Source organism: Muntiacus reevesi, chromosome 9 (assembly GCF_963930625.1).
Source record: "Muntiacus reevesi chromosome 9, mMunRee1.1, whole genome shotgun sequence".
NCBI lineage: Eukaryota > Metazoa > Chordata > Mammalia > Artiodactyla > Cervidae > Muntiacus > Muntiacus reevesi.
Genome location: NC_089257.1, coordinates 12,163,885 through 12,182,083, shown reverse-complemented (window position 1 = coordinate 12,182,083; position 18,199 = coordinate 12,163,885). Strand labels below are relative to the sequence as shown.

General features: G+C 37.1%; 2 protein-coding genes across 2 annotated transcripts; one reads left to right on the top strand and one right to left on the bottom strand.

Annotated features, from left to right (window-relative positions):
* Positions 1-1,054: 1,054 nt before the first annotated feature.
* LOC136175642 (olfactory receptor 5T2-like) lies at positions 1,055-2,130 on the top strand. The gene has a single exon (XM_065945892.1). The coding sequence runs from the start codon at positions 1,174-1,176 to the stop codon at positions 2,128-2,130; it is 957 nt and encodes a 318-aa protein (XP_065801964.1). The 5' UTR covers positions 1,055-1,173.
* Positions 2,131-11,592: 9,462 nt separating this feature from the next.
* On the bottom strand, positions 11,593-12,411 carry LOC136175131 (olfactory receptor 5T2-like). Its single transcript, XM_065945440.1, has one exon. It carries the CDS (start codon positions 12,409-12,411, stop codon positions 11,593-11,595), a length of 819 nt encoding a protein of 272 aa, XP_065801512.1.
* Between the last annotated feature and the right edge of the window lie 5,788 nt (positions 12,412-18,199).

Genomic DNA, 18,199 nt, shown 5'->3' with positions numbered 1-18,199 from the left:
GGAGTTTGGACCTAACAATATCAGATATGTTGTGTAATCCTTTCATTAATAGCTTTTATCTCTCATATAGATGAATAAATACAGCAAAGAAAATAAAGTATTAAATTTCTGTTGGTTAATCATTGTTGTCATAGTTTAGTTACAAATTTTTACAAGTGACTTTAATTGTGACTCAGCTTGTCTAGTTGACAATTCACTGGATCCACAGTAACCAATATCAAAACAAGTATAATAATTTGGGAAAGACAGTTTTGTTTTGTATTTTTCTCAGAAAAATTATTTACATTTTCAACACAGGTCTTTAGACAGTTGAAAATCAAAGACTTTAGATATCCAAAAGTAATAAATATAACTGATTATTTACTAAAATAAAAACACAATGTAATGCAAAATAATGGAGAAATACATTTGAATGAAATATGTTGTCATATAATAATTTAATCATGGCTTATCACCTTAAAAATATCTTCATTTTTCTTTTGGATACACCTAAGAAGGGCTAAAAGAGTTAGAAAGAATTTGGGAATAGCTCATAAAATATTACAGTCTGAGAGGCTGCTACTCTGTAGGACCAGTCTAATTTAGCATTATCTATTTAACATCATTTTGAATATTCATTTTTATTAGTGTACTTTATGTTACAATTTTTGTAAATCAATTTTGATTTACCCCACTTTTTAAAATCAGTTTTAATGACTTCTTTCTATAGATAAATTATAACAAATCATTTTACACAGTTACTGAAAGTAGCTAGAAAGCTCATATCCTATCCCAGGTATCTGCACACGGATACACTAGGCCATGTTACTGTGTGGGAGAAGGAATTGACTTTAGCCAATGATTTGGAGTTTTAGGCTAGCTTAATATGGAAACAACTAAGAGAATCAGTGGTAAACTAGCTGGTTTATCTACTGGATTTAGACGGCATGAATTCAGCCCATGAGTGATGAATACACATATTTTCCCATTTGAATCTTCAGTGAGTGGCATGAATGCTTGACCCTCTGTCTTGTCACCATGTTCTGATCTACAACCGGGAAATTATACTCTGGCAAAAAATAAATATGAGGACCCAAATCACATTCCATTGAGTCACAATGTCATTCACTCTTATGGTAGGAAATGAATTGCAAGCTTTGAAAAATCTTTGCGTTTGTTCCATGAGGTATCAGGATGAAGAATGTCACCGAAGTAGCATCGTTTTTACTGAAAGGCTTCACAGACAATCTTGAACTGCAAATCATCTTATTCTTCTTGTTTCTAGCAATTTACCTCTTCACGCTGATTGGAAATTTAGGACTGATTGTATTAGTCATTGGGGATTGCCGGCTCCACAGCCCCATGTACTATTTTCTGAGTGTGCTATCATCTGTGGATGCCTGCTATTCTTCAGTAGTCACCCCCAAAATGTTAGTAGATCTTGTGTCAAAGAACAAAGCCATTTCCTTCCTTGAGTGTGCAGCACAGATATTTCTTGCTGTCACTTTCGGGACCACAGAGTGCTTCCTCTTGGCTGCGATGGCGTATGACCGCTGCGTGGCCATCTACCACCCCCTCCGGTATTCAGCCAGCATGGGACCCAGGGTCTATGCATCCCTCATCATTGCTTCCTATGTTGCTGGCGTCTTGCATGCTTCTGTACACACCGTGGCTACTTTCAGCCTCTCCTTCTGTGCCTCCAATGAAATCAGACATGTCTTCTGTGACATCCCTCCCCTCCTGGCTATTTCTTGCTCTGACACTCACACAAACCAGCTTCTGCTCTTCTATTTAGTGGGCTCCATTGAGATAGTCACTGTCCTGAGTGTCCTGATCTCCTATGGTTTAATTCTGTTGGCCGTTCTGAGGATGCCGTCTGCTGTAGGGAGAAGGAAAGTGTTTTCTACATGTGGTTCTCACTTAACTGGAGTGTCCATTTGTCATGGTACAGTTCTCTTCATGTATGTGAGGCCAAGTTCCAATTATGCCACAGATCATGATATGATTGTGTCTATAATTTATAGCATTGTAATTCCAATGCTGAATCCCATGATCTATAGTTTAAGGAACAAAGATGTAAAAGAGGCGATGAAGAGAGTGTTTGCAAAAAAATGGTTTATCAGTAAAGTACATTTTCACAGTAGAAATTAACTAACAATATTGAGAGTGATGTTATGTACTATAATACCAAGAAGATATGATGAAATTGTTTTGTTTTACCTTATTAATGCATTTCTTTTCTTCTTGGATATTTTAATATAAACATCATAGCTAACCTTCTATCTATGTTATTTTTATATGCAGAAAAATTGTATCATCCATTTGCACCTTAGTATTATCCTATTGATAGAGGTGTCCACATACACACTCACATACACACACACATGCACACACACCTATACATGTTTGTACGTAAAAACATGCTGATTGATATAACACAAACACACACAGGCATATGTAGATGTAACTTTTCTTTAGCATATTATGCATTCTTTTCCTCTTTCATCTTGATATAACTTGAATGTATATAGTCCTTGTTGTGGTCCTTTAATGGACCAGAACCTGGTGGTCTAGAGTCGACGATAAGAAAGTGAAAGAAAGAGGCTACTATTCCCTGGGTTACGCAGAGAACCAATAGAGCCCTAGGAGAGGGCTTGTACCACCCATGTAGGCACAGGGCATCCTCTCGAAGAGGTCTTGAAAGTCCGGGCAGGAAAGTGAGCTTGGCAGACTTCCACGCTCCTGAGAATTAGCCAGAGGGTGAGAGAGAAAGAGATAAAGAGAGAAAAAGATAAAGAATGACATGGGGACCCAAGTCTCTGATGGAGCAAAGGTGCTTTAGTCAACTCTGTGTGAGTATGTATACTGTTTACAAGGTAACTTCTTCAGCAAAGATAAAGATCAAAAGACCAGACTTACAAGTTGCCAAGGAAACAAGGAGTAATAGAGGTCATAAAGCCAGAAGACAATCCATATAAAAGGAAGAGGGTCATAAATGATTGCTTTGACATATGGAAAAGCTAATGAAGGAGATCAACGCATGCATTCCATCTCATGACCTCAGTCCTGGGAGCAGTGCGCAGCTCAACTCCTTTCTGTTACCAGGAACTGATTAGGAGCAGAGGGCTCCTGAGAGACGGAAAACAGCACACAGGAATCCTACTGTTAAACATTCCCTGACAAGTCCCCAGTATTCACAATTGTTAACATTATATCTAACTAGCTTGATCAAATGCCAACTAATAGCAAACCCATAGTTCATAAGATCCCATACCATGGAGTCATAGGTATCTGAATTTATTTCAAAGCATTCTGATCTATCCTTAGGTTTATTCATTGGCAGCTATCTAATCCCGGTCTGTGGTTTGGAGACCGTAGAAAACGTGTTCAAATTCCTGGTGTTAACTACCATGCTTATTTGTTAGGATGCATTTCTTCCATTTTTTGTTATTCCATTCAGAGCTTGAGTGCTAAACAAATCTTTAATTTCTCAAAGAAAATAAAGTCCAGGCATTGACATTTATCAAGATCACACTTAAATTAAAAAATGAGAAAAGACAAACACAATTCAGAGAGAAATGTATAACTGGCCTGTGTACTTGGCTCTTTCCACAACTGAGTCCCAAACCACCTTTATCGATTTGATTACAGGTCTGGTGCTGACTCAGATTTTAGCTCTCTTTTCCTTGGACCATTTCAATTCTGATATGCCTCTGCAGAAACCCCCACTTCTCTTGCTCAGGCCCAAGAACCTCATTACAGAAGGGTCTCTCCTACATGCAAGTTTAATCCTTGTTTCCAATAGAACTCATTTTCATTGTGAGGACATGTGTCCTTCAGAGATAACTTTAAGATGCCGTGTTCTCCTTTCCTGCTTTCGCTCATTTGTATTTATTAATTTAATCACAATTTCACAAAAAGTCATTCTCTGATTAAAGGAACATCCTTATTTTTAAATCCAAGACAATCTTTTGAGATTTAGAGTCCAACCTAATGACACTTTTCTGAATTGGGATTAAGTTTAAATTATAATTCAACAGTTCTTGTGCAGAACCCTCTTACCTATATTACCTGTATTTGAAAGTGCTAGTAGCTCAGTCATCTCCATCTCTTTGCGACCACATGGACTATAGCCTGCCAAGCTCCTCTGTCCATGGAATTCTCTAGGCAAGAATTCTGGAATGGGTTGCCATTTCCTACTTCATGGGAACTTCCTGACCTGAGCATCAAACCTGGCTCTCCTGCATTGCAGGCAGGTTCTTCACCGTTTGAGCCATCAGGTAAGCTGTTATTATATTTATTCCTATGCAATACCTCTGCTCTTATTTCTCCTGATTGGGATACTCTCCTCACTGCTGTTCATATGGTTTCTTCTACTAAGTATCAAAACTAAACCATGCTCACTGATATTAGTTATAGTTGCATATCCAAACTATGCAGATATGTTGTTGAATAGTGTGTGTGTATGTGTGTGTGGATCATTTGGCATTGAAGAGATTCTTAAACATAATTCGCTATCACAAAAATAAATTTTATGCTTTAAAATTTGAGTTTTAAAGAAAAATAAACACAAATGTAGGGGAAAAAACAAGCCACAAACAAGACAAAATAGATACAGTTATGCATCTGTTAAATTTATAAATAACGGACTACATATAGAAGTATGTACATAGTATGTACATATAGAAGAAGTACATAGAATTATGGCTTCTCACATCGTGCTATGGTAAGGAATTAGCCTGCCAATGCAGGAGACACTAGAGATGTGGGCTTGATCCCTGGGTCAGGAAGATTCCCTAGAGAAGGCAATGGCAACCCACTCCAGTACTCTTGCCTGGACACTCCAATGGACGGATGAGCCTGGTAGGCTGCAGTCCACTGGGTCGCAAAGAATCGGACACGACTGAGCAACTTCACTTTCACTTTTCGCTTTAATGCATTGGAGAAAGAAATGGCAACCCACTCCAGCGTTCTTGCCTGGAGAATCCCAGGGATGGGGGAGCCTGGTGGGCTGCCATCTATGGGGTCACACAGAGTTGGACACGACTGAAGAGACTTAGCAGCAGCAGCAGCAACAACAAAGGGACATAATCACAATAAAATTGGTTGAGCACATGGATGAACAATACGACACGGTAAACACACAGGAAAAATCGTCAGTGCTGTGGTCAGACTGCAGACATGTATAAGAGACACCAGGAGAAGGCAGATCCCTGGAGAAACCTCCAAGAGATGGAGAAGGTGGTCATAGGTCTTGGCAGCCAGCATGAAAATCTCAGCCACAACAGAATCTAAGAATCCACTTAACTGGGCTGCACATGCATAGTAAGATATGATTTTCTTTGTAACCAAGAGTTTAACCAACATTTTAGGGGCAATTGACAGAAGAACTTCCAAAACTGATGATAGCCAAGTGCCAAAGGAAAAAGTACATGGGAGTTTGATGCTGAGAGTCCACCTCTGGTGAGGATGACGATTCCCAGTTTCCCTGCCATGGTCATTCCATAGATGATCAGAAACACCCAGAAAAGAGGAATCTGGAGGACTGGACGGTCTGAGATCCTCATTAGAATGAATTTAATCACATGAGTGCAGTTCCCTGGAGCTATCTATATTGCTGATTTCTGCTTAGTGAGGGAAAAAAAAAGCAAGAAACCTTCAGAAAAAAATATCTATTTCTGCTTTATTGAATATGTCAAAACCTTTGGTAGTGTGGATAACATCAAACTGTGGAAATTTCATAATGAGATGGGAATACCAGACCATCTGACCTGCCTCCTGAGAAACCTGTATGCAGGTAAGGAAGCAACAGTTAGAACTGTACATGGAACAACAGACTGGTTCCAAATCAGGAAAGGAGTACGTCAAGGCTGTATATTGTCACCCTGCTTATTTAACTTATATGCAGAGTACATCATGAGAAATGCTGGACTGGATGAAGCACAAGCTGGAATCAAGATTGCTGGGAGAAATATCAATAACCTCAGATATGCAGATGACAGCACCCTAGGACAGAAAGTGAACAATAACTAAAGAGTCTCTTGATGAAAGTGAAAAAGGAGAGTGAAAAAGTTGGCTTAAAACTCAATATTCAGAAAACTAAGATCATGGCATCTAGTCTCATTACTTCATGGCAAATAGATGAGAAAACAGTGAAAACAGTGACAGACGTTATTTTTTGGGGCTCCAAAATCACTGCAGATGGTGACTTCAGCCATGAAATTAAAAGATGTTTATTCCTTTGAAGAAAAGTTATGACTGACCTATACAGAATATTACAAAGCAGAGACATTACTTTGTTAACAAAGGTCCATCTACTCAAGGCTATGGTTTTTCCAGTGGTCATGTATGGATGTGAGAGTTGGACTACAAAGAAAGCTGAGTACCAAAGAAGTGATGCTTTTGAACTGTGGTGTTGGAGAAGACTCTTGAGAGTTCCTTGGACTGCAAGGAGATCCAACCAGTCCATCCTAAAGGAAATCAGTCCTGAATATTCATTGGAAGGACTGATACTAAAGCTGAAACTCCCATACTTTGGCCACCTGATGCTAAGAATTGACTCATTTGAAAAGACCCTGATGCTGGGAAAGATTGAAGGTAGGGGGAGAAGGGGTCAACAGAGGATGAGATGGTTGGATGGCATCACTGACTCAAGGGACACGAGTTTGAGTAAACTCCGGGAGTTTGTGATGGACAGGGAGGCCTAGCAAGCTGCAATCCGTGGGGTCACAGAGTCAGACACAACTGAGCGAGTAAACTCATGGGACCAGATGCCATCAACTTAGTTTTTTGAATGTTGCATTTTAAGCCAGCTTTTTCACTCTCCTCTTTCAACCTCTTTAGTTCCTGCTGGTTTTTGTCATTAGAATGGTATCATCTGCATACCTGAGGTTGTTGAAATTACTCCCTGCCATCTTTATTGCAGCTTGTGAGTTATCCAGCCCTGCATTTAGAATGATGCACTCTACATGTAACTTAAATAAGCAGGGTGACAATATAAAACCTTAATACTCCTTTCTCATATTTGAAGTAGTCCAGTCTTCCATGTCCATTTCTAAATGTTTCTTGACTGCATACAGATTTCTCAGGCAGAAAGTAAGATTGACTGGTATTCCCACCTCTTTAAGAATTTTCCTGATGGCTCATGGGGTAAAGATTTTTCTGCAGTGCAGGAGACACGGGTTTGATCCCTGGGTTGGGAAGATCCCCTGGAGAAGGAAATAGCAACTCTTACCAGTATTCTTACCTAGAAAATCCCATGGAGAGAAGAGTTTTGCAGGGTACAGTCCATAGGGGGCAAAGAGTCTGACACAACTGAGCAATTCACTTTTTAAAAGAATTTACCACAGTTTGTTGTAATCCATATAGTCAAAGACTTTAGCAAAGTCAATGAAACAGAAGTAGATTTGTTTTTAATTCTCTTGCTTTTTCTATAATCCAACAGACGTTTGGTAAGCTGAACTCTGGTCCCTCTGCCTTTTCCATATCCAGGTTGTATATCTGGACGTTTTTGATTCACGCACTGCTGAAACCTAACTTGAAGGATTTTGAGCATTACCTTGGTAGCATCTTTCAGGATTTGAAATAGCTCAACTGGGATTCCATCACATCCACTAGCTTTGTTCATAGTGATGCTTTCTAAGGCCCACTTGACTTCACATTCCAGTATGTCTGGCTCTAGGTGAGTGATCACACCACTGTGGTTATCTGGGTTGTGAAGATCTTTTGTGTACAGTTCTTCTGTGTATTCTTGCCACCTCTTCTTAATATCTTCTGCTTCTGTTAGATCTTTACCATTTCTGTCCTTTATTGAGCCCATTTTCTGCTTTATTGACTATGCCAAATCCCTTGACTTTGTGGATCACAATAAACTGTGGAAAATTCTGAAGGAGATGGGAATACCAGACCACCTGATCTGCCTCTTGAGAAACCTGTATGCAGGTCAGGAAGCAACAGTTAGAGCTGGACATGGAACAGCAGACTGGTTCCAAATAGGAAAAGGAGTACGTCAAGGCTGTATATTGTCACCCTGCTTATATAACTTATATGCAGAGTACATCATGAGAAACGCTGGGCTGGAAGAAGCACAAGCTGGAATCAAAACTGCCGGGAGAAATATCAATAACCTCAGATATGCAGATGACACCATCCTTATGGCAGAAAGTGAAGAGGAACTAAAAAGCCTCTTGATGAAAGTGAAAGAGGAGAGTGAAAAAGTTAGCTTAAAGCTTAACATTCAGAAAACTAAGATCATGGCATCTGGTCCCATCACCTCATGGGAAATAGATGGGGAGACAGTGGAAACAGTGTCAGACTTTATTTTTTGGGCTCCAAAATCATTGCAGATGGTGATTGCGGCCATGAAATTAAAAGATGCTCACTCCTTGGAAGGAAAGCTATGACCAAACTAGATAGCATATAAAAAGCAGAGACATTACTTTGCCAACAAAGGTCCATCTGGTCAAGGCTATGGTTTTTCCAGTGATCATGTATGGATGTGAGAGTTGGACTGTAAAGAAAGCTGAGTGCTGAAAAATTGATACTTTTGAACTATGGTGTTGGAGAAGACTCTTGAGAGTCCCTTGGACTGCAAGGAGATCCAACCAGTCCATCCTAAAGGAGATAAGTCCTGGGTGTTCATTGGAAGGACTGATGTTGAAGCTGAAACTCCAATACTTTGGGCACCTCATGTGAAGAGTTGACTCGTTGGAAAAAACCCTGATGCTGGGAGGGATTGAGGGCAGGAGGAGAAGGGGACACCAGAGGATGAGATGGCTGGATGGCATCACCAACTCGATGGGCATGAGTTTGAGTAAACTCCGGGAGTTTGTGATGGACAGGGAGGCCTGGCGTGCTGTGATTCTTGGGGTCGCAAAGAGTCAGACACGACTGAGTGACTGAAATGAACTGAATTGAACTTGGTAGCATGTGAAATGAGATTAAATGCTTTGTAGCTTGAGCATTTTTTGGCATTGCCTTTCTTTGGTATTAGAATGAAAACTGCCCTTTTCCAGCCCTGTGACCACTGCCGAGTTTTCCATATTTGCAGGCATGTTGAGTTTAGCACTTTAACAGCATCAGTTTTTAGGGTTTGAATTAGCTCAACTGGAATCCCATCACCTCCACTGACTTTGTTTGTAGTAATGCTACCTAAGGCCCACTTGACTTCATACTCCAGGGTGTCTAGCTCTAGGTGAATGAGCACACTGTTGTGGTTATGTGGCTCATTAAGAACTTTTTTTTGTATAATGTTCTGTGTATTCTTGCCACCTCTTCTTGATCTCTTCTACTTCTGTTAGGTCCTTGACGTTTCTGTCCTTCGCTGTGCCCATGTTTGCATGAAATATTCCATTAGTATCTCCAGTTTTCTTGAAGAGATCTCCAGTCTTTCCCATTCTATTATTTTCCTCTATTTCTTTATATTGCTCTCTTAAGAAGTCTTTCTTATCATGCTGTTCTCTGGAAATCTGAATTCATTTGGATATATTTTTCCCTTTATCCTTTGCCCTTTCTCCTTTTGCAAGTTCCTTGCAAATATTGTGTGATATACAGTATGTCTAAATAAATTGCCTTTTTATTAATAACTTCTAAAATAAGCCCCAAGATGTTCAAAAGTTACTTGCTAACTGACTGACTGAAAGAGATGAATGGTGAGTAAGTGAAGGAATGAATGTACACAATATCAATCCTGAAATTCTGAAATAAAGTATGGGATTTTTGTTCCAAGGCCCATAGTTTTACAGTAATATGATTATTAAAATGATTTTGACTTTGATAAAGAAACAGAGATAACTTGCATATCATTTTCTAGAATATTCACTACTTTAGTGCAGGGCACAACTGTTCTTTCTTCATCGACTTAATCCTAAAATTAATAAAGTTATGGTATATTATTGGCTCTAAAATTAATAAAATAACAGATAAATTGTGGACCATAGAAACGAAGTTCCAAAGATTTTTTACCATGAAGTCACTCTTTACAATGATATAAATTCTTGAATATTATGTTGTTGCTTCCTCTGGTGTCCTTTGAATCTTGTCTGTCACATGACCAATGACACTGTCTGCACCATGCAGAGTTAACAATACCTTCATTTGTTTGTAGCTCTGCTAACCTCCCCATTGATTCAGTAGTCCTATAAGAATGTTGGGTTTCCCAGGTGATTCAGTGGTAAAGAATGTATCTGCCAATGAAGGAGATACAGGAAATGTGGGTTTCATCCGTGGGTCTGGAAGATCCCCAAGAGTAGGAAATGGCAATTCACTCCAGAATTCTTTCTGGGAAATCCAATGGACAGAGCAGCCTGATTGGCTAGAGTCCTTGTTGTCACAAAGAGTCAGAAACAACTGACCACACACACACATAACATTGTTAAGATTGTTTAATTCTTTTCTATTTCACAATTTCCATTGTGATATTTTGCAACTTGATATCTCATTTGAAGCTTATTATTTATTGTACAAGAGGTTTTTTGTTTTTTTAATTTCCTAAATCTTCTGTATGTTACATAATAAACATATCTTGGTCAAACAGACAAAACTGTAAGACCACGCCATCACTGGATCACAGAATCTCACCTTTCAAAAATATTTGTAAGAAACACGCACACATATATAAATATGCAGAAAAATCATGAAAGACACTACATTTCCATTATTCATGTTAAACAGTGGATTTATCTTATAGGATGCACTAATTTAAGATAAAATTTAGCAATGTAAAAGCTAAATTTCCTTTGAATCAACCTGTTACATTCTCACTCACGTGTTTTCTTTTGTCATTTTTGAATGTAAGTATGACCTCTGTAAGTGTTAATGAATAGGCTTTATTATCTGTGAGAAATAAAAGGTGGATATAATGCTTGTGCTTTGAAAGAATTTAAAATAAGGAGGAACTGCTTCCTCAAATCAGCATAGTAGTAGTAACACCAGGAATTTGAATATGTTATCTATGGTTCCAAAACCACAGACTGGGATTAGATGACTGACAATGTATAAATCTAAGAATGGAGGCCAAGTCAGATACCAGTGACTCCAGGTTACGAGGTCATTTGAGCTACGGTTTTACTATTGATCAATTAGTATTTGATAAAGCTAGTCGTTTATAATTATACTACTATTTATAGTTGCAAATCAGAGTCTATATATCCAAGTTATATGGAGATAAAATAATAAACAGCATTATAAAATAAAGATTATATATACATATGTCCTTGGCCGTGCTAGCGTTCTGTCAGTCAGCACAGCTTCTACATACATATATACACATATTGGTAGGAACATACTGAGAAGCACAAGGATGATAGCAAATGGGTTTTTTTCTGAATATAAATATAGTATATGTAGAGGGTTAGTTGCAATCTTTGTTTTAAAACATCCAGGGAGAAAAGAAATGCATTCATAATGTAAAAATATTTTCAGCGTATCTTCTTGATATTGAGACATAGAAGAACCTTACCTCAATTTTTTTTAACTTTAATTTTTACTGTGAAAATATGCTTTACAGCAAGATCAAATTTTCCAGAACATTCTCTTCATTGCCTCTTTTACATCTTTGTTCCTTAAACTATAGATGATGGGATTTAGCATGGGAATCACAACGCTGTAAAACAGTTACACTACCATGTCATGGTCCAAGGCATAGCTGGAACTTGGTCTCAGGTACATGAAGAGGATGGTTCCGTGGTAAATGGACACTCCAGTTAGGTGAGAGCCACATGTAGAAAAGACTTTCCTTCTCCCTTCAGCAAATGGCATCCTCAGAATGGCCAACAGGATGAAACCATAGGAGACCAGGACACTCAGGACAGTGACTATCTCAATGGAGCCCACGAAGGAGAAGAGCAGAAGCTGGTTTGTGTGAGTGTCAGAGCAAGAAATAGTCAGGAGGGGAGGGATGTCACAGAAGACATGTCTGATTTCATTGGAGGCACAGAAGGAGAGGCTGAAAGTAGCCACGGTGTGTACAGAAGCATGCAAGACGCCCCCAACACAGGAAGCAATGATGAGGGACACATAGACCCTGGGTCCCATGCTGGCTGAATACCGGAGGGGGTGGTAGATGGCCACACAGCGGTCATACGCCATCGCAGCCAAGAGGAAGCACTCTGTGGTCCCGGAAGTAACAGCAAGAAACATCTGTGCTGCACACTCAGGCAACAAAATGGTTTTGTTTTTTGACATAAAATCTGCTAGCATTTTTGGTGTAATTACTGAAGAATAGCAGGCATCGATAGATGATAGCACACTCAGAAAATAGTACATGGGGTTGTGGAGACGGGAATGCCCAATGACCAATACCACCAGTCCTAAATTTCCTATCAAAGTAAAGAGATAAATGGCTAGAAACAGGAAGAATAAGATAAGTTGTATTTCAGGATTATCTGTGAGACCTTTCAGTACAAATAGAGTAACTTCAGTGGTATTCTTCATGGTGACACCTCATAGAACAAATTTAAACATAAAATTACAATTCATTTACTCCAAAATAATAAAAACATTGTGAGCCAACGATGTGTCTTAAAGGAGAGTGACATATGCTCTCATATTTATTTTGGGGGATGCTTCATTTCCTAGCAGCTGATCAGGAGACAGTGACCAAGCAGTGAGTAAAGTGTCCCTGCTGCTCACTGGAGAATCAGCTGTCAATGTGTGTGTTCACTTGCTTCTCGAATCCATGTAATTCATAAAACCATCAGGTTAACTGGTTAATGTGTCACTGCATTCTACTCGCTGCTCTCATACTAAATCGCTTTAAAACACACAAGTGATTGAATAAAAATAGTTTCTTTCTGACATCCAAACACATAAGATAGCATATCAGTGTACAGATCGTTGGAATAGAAGAGCAACACTCCAGAACTTTCAGTAAAAGTGTCAAATGGCTTGCAATCACTGTCTAGTCAATTGTAGAATGAGAACATTCGTATGTTTGACAATATTAGAATTGTTATTTTTAAATGATTCACATTTAAATTTGATTTTAAAATTTAATCAAATTTAATCAAAATTAAGTTTGATTCACAAGAGAATGTAGAATGTAGAACATTATTATGTTTGACAATATTAGAATTATTATTTTTAAATGATTCACATTTAAATTTGATTTTAAAATTTAATCAAACTTAATCAAAATTAAGTTTGATTCACAAGATTAACCCCATTATGATTGTTAACATCAGTTCAAGACAAGTAACATAGGATTTAGAAACTGAAAGTATTTGTTCATAGGCCAGGTTCACGATTAAAAGCCCTCTGCAATGCTAATATTGCTCTCTAAAGTTTTCCCTCTTCAAAGTACTAATACATGTAAATGCTCAAGCAGATAAAATAATACACAGCCACACAGACTAATTAAACATGCAAAGCAACAAATATAAATATGTAAAACAATTTCCTTTAAATATGTCTTGTTTGATTACAAATTTAGGATGACCATATAATTGAACTTTGATTACCAGATGTATTTTTAAAATATTAGCAAATACTGGATTACAAAATTAATACTATAACTAATAATTTTAAAATATATGTGATTAGATCCTTGATCCAGATATTCTATTCCTTATCTACTTGTCATATGTTTGTTTTGTGATTTTTAATACACACCAAAACATTACTCTACTAGGAAGAAATGCAATATATCATAATTTGATGATGATTTTTATTCCCTATTCACTCTTCATGACTCGGGCTTATTCTTTAGAGAGTAAAGAAGCTTTGTAAATTTTGTATTCTGGTAATACCAAAGATACACACACACATCACATAATTCCATTTTCTATGCTATAGGGAGTTTAAGTTTAGATAGTGAAAGACTTATGATGTTAAATGTGTGTGTGTGTGTGTGTGTGGGGGGGGGTGGGTGTGCTCATTCATATCCAACTCTTTGGTACCCAGTGGACTTCACTCTCCCAGGGTCCTCTGTACATGGAATTTTCCAGGCAAGAACACTGGAGTGGGTTGCCATTTCCAAATTTCTCTGCAACAGGCTTTTCTGCTGGATGCCAAAATGAAAGCTATACTGGGAATAATTGAGCCAATATTAGAATATATTGAAAGGAGTCAGAATTTTAAAGAGAAAATGACTGATTCCCAAAGGATTTAATAATACAGGATCGGCTTCTAAAATAACATAAAGCTTCTTCTAAAAATACAATGTTAATAGAAGGCAAATATTCCAAATATCTTGATCCAACCTTGAAACAGTAAATTTGCAAAGAAGAGGAAAAATAATAACAGCTATACCCTGAGCGCATGCTACAGTACGGGCTTTGTACATGTCACTTTACATCCCCTTTATAGAAGCTCTCGTAGCTAGTAAGTGTCAGAGCCAAGATCCAATCCCAGGGCTCCCTCACGATGCACCTGCTCTTCATGATTTGTCACTGCCTCCTGTAACACCACGGCTTCATTCTGAAGCTGATTTCCCACTTGCTACTCTCAGTGAAATAAAGCATTCCATTTTTGAGACTTTTTATTTGTTTTATTATTTAACTTTTTATTTTTATCAGCATATAGCCAATTAACATTGTTGTGATAGTCTCAGGTGGGAGCAGAGGGACTCAGCCACACGCACATGTGTCCCTTCTCCTCCAAACCCCCTCCCCTCCAGGCTGCCACATAACCTTGAGCTGAATTCCATCTGCTCCACAGGAGGTCCTTGTTGGTTATCCGTTTTAATATTGGTGTGTGTGCATGTCCATTCTAGACTCCCTAACTCACCTTTCCCCTCATTCTTCCCCCGTCTGGCAAAAGCAAAACAAACAAACAACAACAACAACAACAAACATGCTTTTTGATGTTCATTTTTCAAAGTTAAATACATTCTTACTTAATTAAAACCATATAATTTCTTCTATTTTCTCTGTTGTATTTATTCACCTATGTGATAGGCAACAACTAACAGGATTGCATGCCTATCTGATATTGATATGATGTCTTATTATTATTTTGTAAATATTAAATTATTCTCCAAATGACCTGAAGTTAGTTCCCTCTTACCTGTGGATCAGCAAAGGCAGGTTTAGATACAGTAGCTCAAAAAGCTTATATCCACTTACTCAATTATTGATGAAACCACAGCAGAGTTTCCAAGGGGAATATGTCCTAATTACCTCCTGGATCAAAATAGCAACATGATAATTTACTCAATAAAAAAGAAAACAGTCCTGGAATGATTGAGTGCATGTTAGTATTTGTTGAATAGAGTCCTTTGGTCCCTGATTTATAACAAAACTTTAGATTAGCATTTCCATGATAATTATTGGTGTTAATTATTTTTTCATACTAACCTGTTGTCTGTGTATCTACTTTGAAGAAAACATCTGTTCAAGGGGGATTTGCAAATATTTTCTCTCATTGTGAAGGTTGCCTTCTTACTCTGCTGACTCTTTCCTTTGTTGTATAGATTTTTAGCTTGATGTATTCTCAGTTATCTAACTTTGCTTTTGTTTCCCATGCTTATGGTGTCATATCCATGAAATTATTAATAAGTACAGTGTCATGAAGTTTTACCCTTCTGTGTTCTTCTGCGAGTTTTTTAAATTCAGGTCTTAGGTTTAAGTCTTTTGATTTTCATTCATGTTGATGATGTTAGATGATGGTTGACTTTCATTCTTTTCTATGTGAATACCCAGTTTTCCCAACACAATTTGTTAAAGTGACTATCATTTTCCCTTGGGATATTGTTGACACCTTTGTTGAATATCAATACTAAATATATGTAAATTAATACGTAGGTTCTTTGTTCTATTGCTCTATATGTCTGTCTTTATACCAATACTATATTGTTCACATACTGTAGCCTTGCAACATATTTTGGAACCAGGATGTATGATGCCTCCAATTTTGTACTTCTTGCACATGATTTCTTTAGATATTTGAAGTCTCGCTACCACATAAAATTTAGTATTTTTTTCTTTTTAATAAATACCAATGTTATTTTGATAAGCGTTGCATTGAATCTTTCATTGACCTGGGTAGTGTGGATATTTTATCAAATTCACATCAAAAATACAATTGTATATAACCTCAGAGCTGTTAGGATAGCTGTTATTGAAGAATAAAAAACAAGTGTTGGCAAAGATATGGAGAAAGAACCTCTTGGGCACTGATGACATAAAGGAAATTGGTACAGCCACTGTGGAAAATGTTGTAGAGTTTCATTAAAAAATTAAATGTACTATGTAATTTAAAAGTAATTTTTGGGTATTTATACAAAGAAACTGGAATTAGAATCTTGGAAAGCTATTGCACCCCCCTGTTCACTGCAGCATTATTCATAATAACTAAGATATAAAAACCACTTAATTATCTATTTATGAAAATATGGATTTAAAAAAGCTGACATATGCAAACAGTGAAATATTACTCAACTTTAATAAAGGAGGAAATCCTGACATTGTTAAGCGAAATAATTCAGACACAGAAAGATCTCACTTATATGAGTCATCTATAGGAGCAAAGAGGAGAATGGTGGTTTCTAGGGACTGGGGCAAGGCAGAAACGGAAAAGTGATTATCAGAAGATACAAACTTTCAGTTATTCTAGTCAGATTAAGTTCAGGAGATCTTCTACACAGTGTAGTCCCTATAGTTAATAATTCTGTTGCGTATACTCAAAGCTGCTAACAAGGTATATCTTAAGTGTTTTTATTATAAAATTATAATAAAAATAAAAGAGACAGAGGAAACTTTGAGAAATAAGGATATCTTGATGGCCTTGATAGTGGTCATGCTTTCATGGATGTACCCTTCCCAAAATCTTCAAGTGGAGTGCCTTAAATACGCATATAAATTTACATATGTTACACCTCAATGGTAGGCTTCCCTGGTCGCTCAGTGGTAATGAATCGGCCTGCAATGTAGGACACGCAGGTTAGTATCCTTGGGTCAGGAAGATCCCCTGGAGAAGGGAATGGTTACTCAGTCTGGTATTTTCTCCTGAGAATTCCATGGACAGAGGACCCTTGTTGGTTACAGTCCATGGAGTTGGACAGTAGCTAAACCTCATACTTTTCTCTATCATGAATCCAGTGCTCTATTGTGAAATAGATAAATTCTCTAATGGGACATGAACTGAATAAAACACACTTTCATTCATAAACTCATCTTCTTGCTATACAGGTAAGAACAGACATCAAGGATTACTAGAAATTTATACTGACCAGAGTATCAGGAGAACTTATGTAAATATGCCAGCATTTTATTGACATGTCCACAAATTTTTACTTACCATTCTATACTTTTATTTAAAAAATTGGTACTAATTCTTAAAATTTTCCTTTGTTAAGCTTAAAAAATTTACCAGTAAAGGTTTTTTGGTTTTGGTATACTGAATCACAGAATACAAGCTATAAATTCTAATTTTAGAGACACTATTAATTTAGAAAGGCTGTTCGTGCTTGGGCTAATTTTCAGAAAAGATGATTAGCTATTCTAATTTAGGGACAGGCATAATGAAGTGACAGAAAGACATTTTAAGATTTCTTATAGCATAGAATACTGGGACTCACCCAGTTCAATATCAATAAAATAGTGTTTATTATATGTTTTATCTCTTGTAAATGCATGTATAGCTTAAAAATTATTTGTTTCTATTTGGGACCTATTAATTGCTCAGTGCTTTTATTTTTACACTTTGATTTTAAATTCTCTATTCGTTTTATTGGATTTAAGTAAAATTTAGAAGTTATATTCTATGTATATGTATCCTTCACAGATATATAATATTTTAGCATATGAAACATATTTTAATCAGTTGATTAAAGATGCTCTGAAATTACACCATATCCATGTAGTCAAACAAAATATACCTGAACATTTTGGTAAATTAATTAGTTTTTTCTGTGTATGTGTGGTTCAGAAGTAACTTTACAAGTTAATGCTGTCACTAAATGCTAAATCTGAGATTTCAATGATTTCTAACTTCAAATAAGGTTCTTAATTTCCCATAATTGTTTTATTTCAAGCACATTAATTAAGCAAAGGTTAGTTGTAATGTCACTGAAATGTCTCCTGTACCTAGCAGTTAAATTATGTTTTGTGATGGAGTCCTTGCCAGACTCCCTACTGGTCCATTTTTCAAAATTTGTTTGCATATTTGTATTTATTTTCTCTACCAAATTCCTGTTTTTTTATCTTATTCTCTAGGGTAAATATCTTTGTATATATTTCATGGATTTGAGAGAGAAAGAGAAAGAAACAGGAAGAGAAGGAAA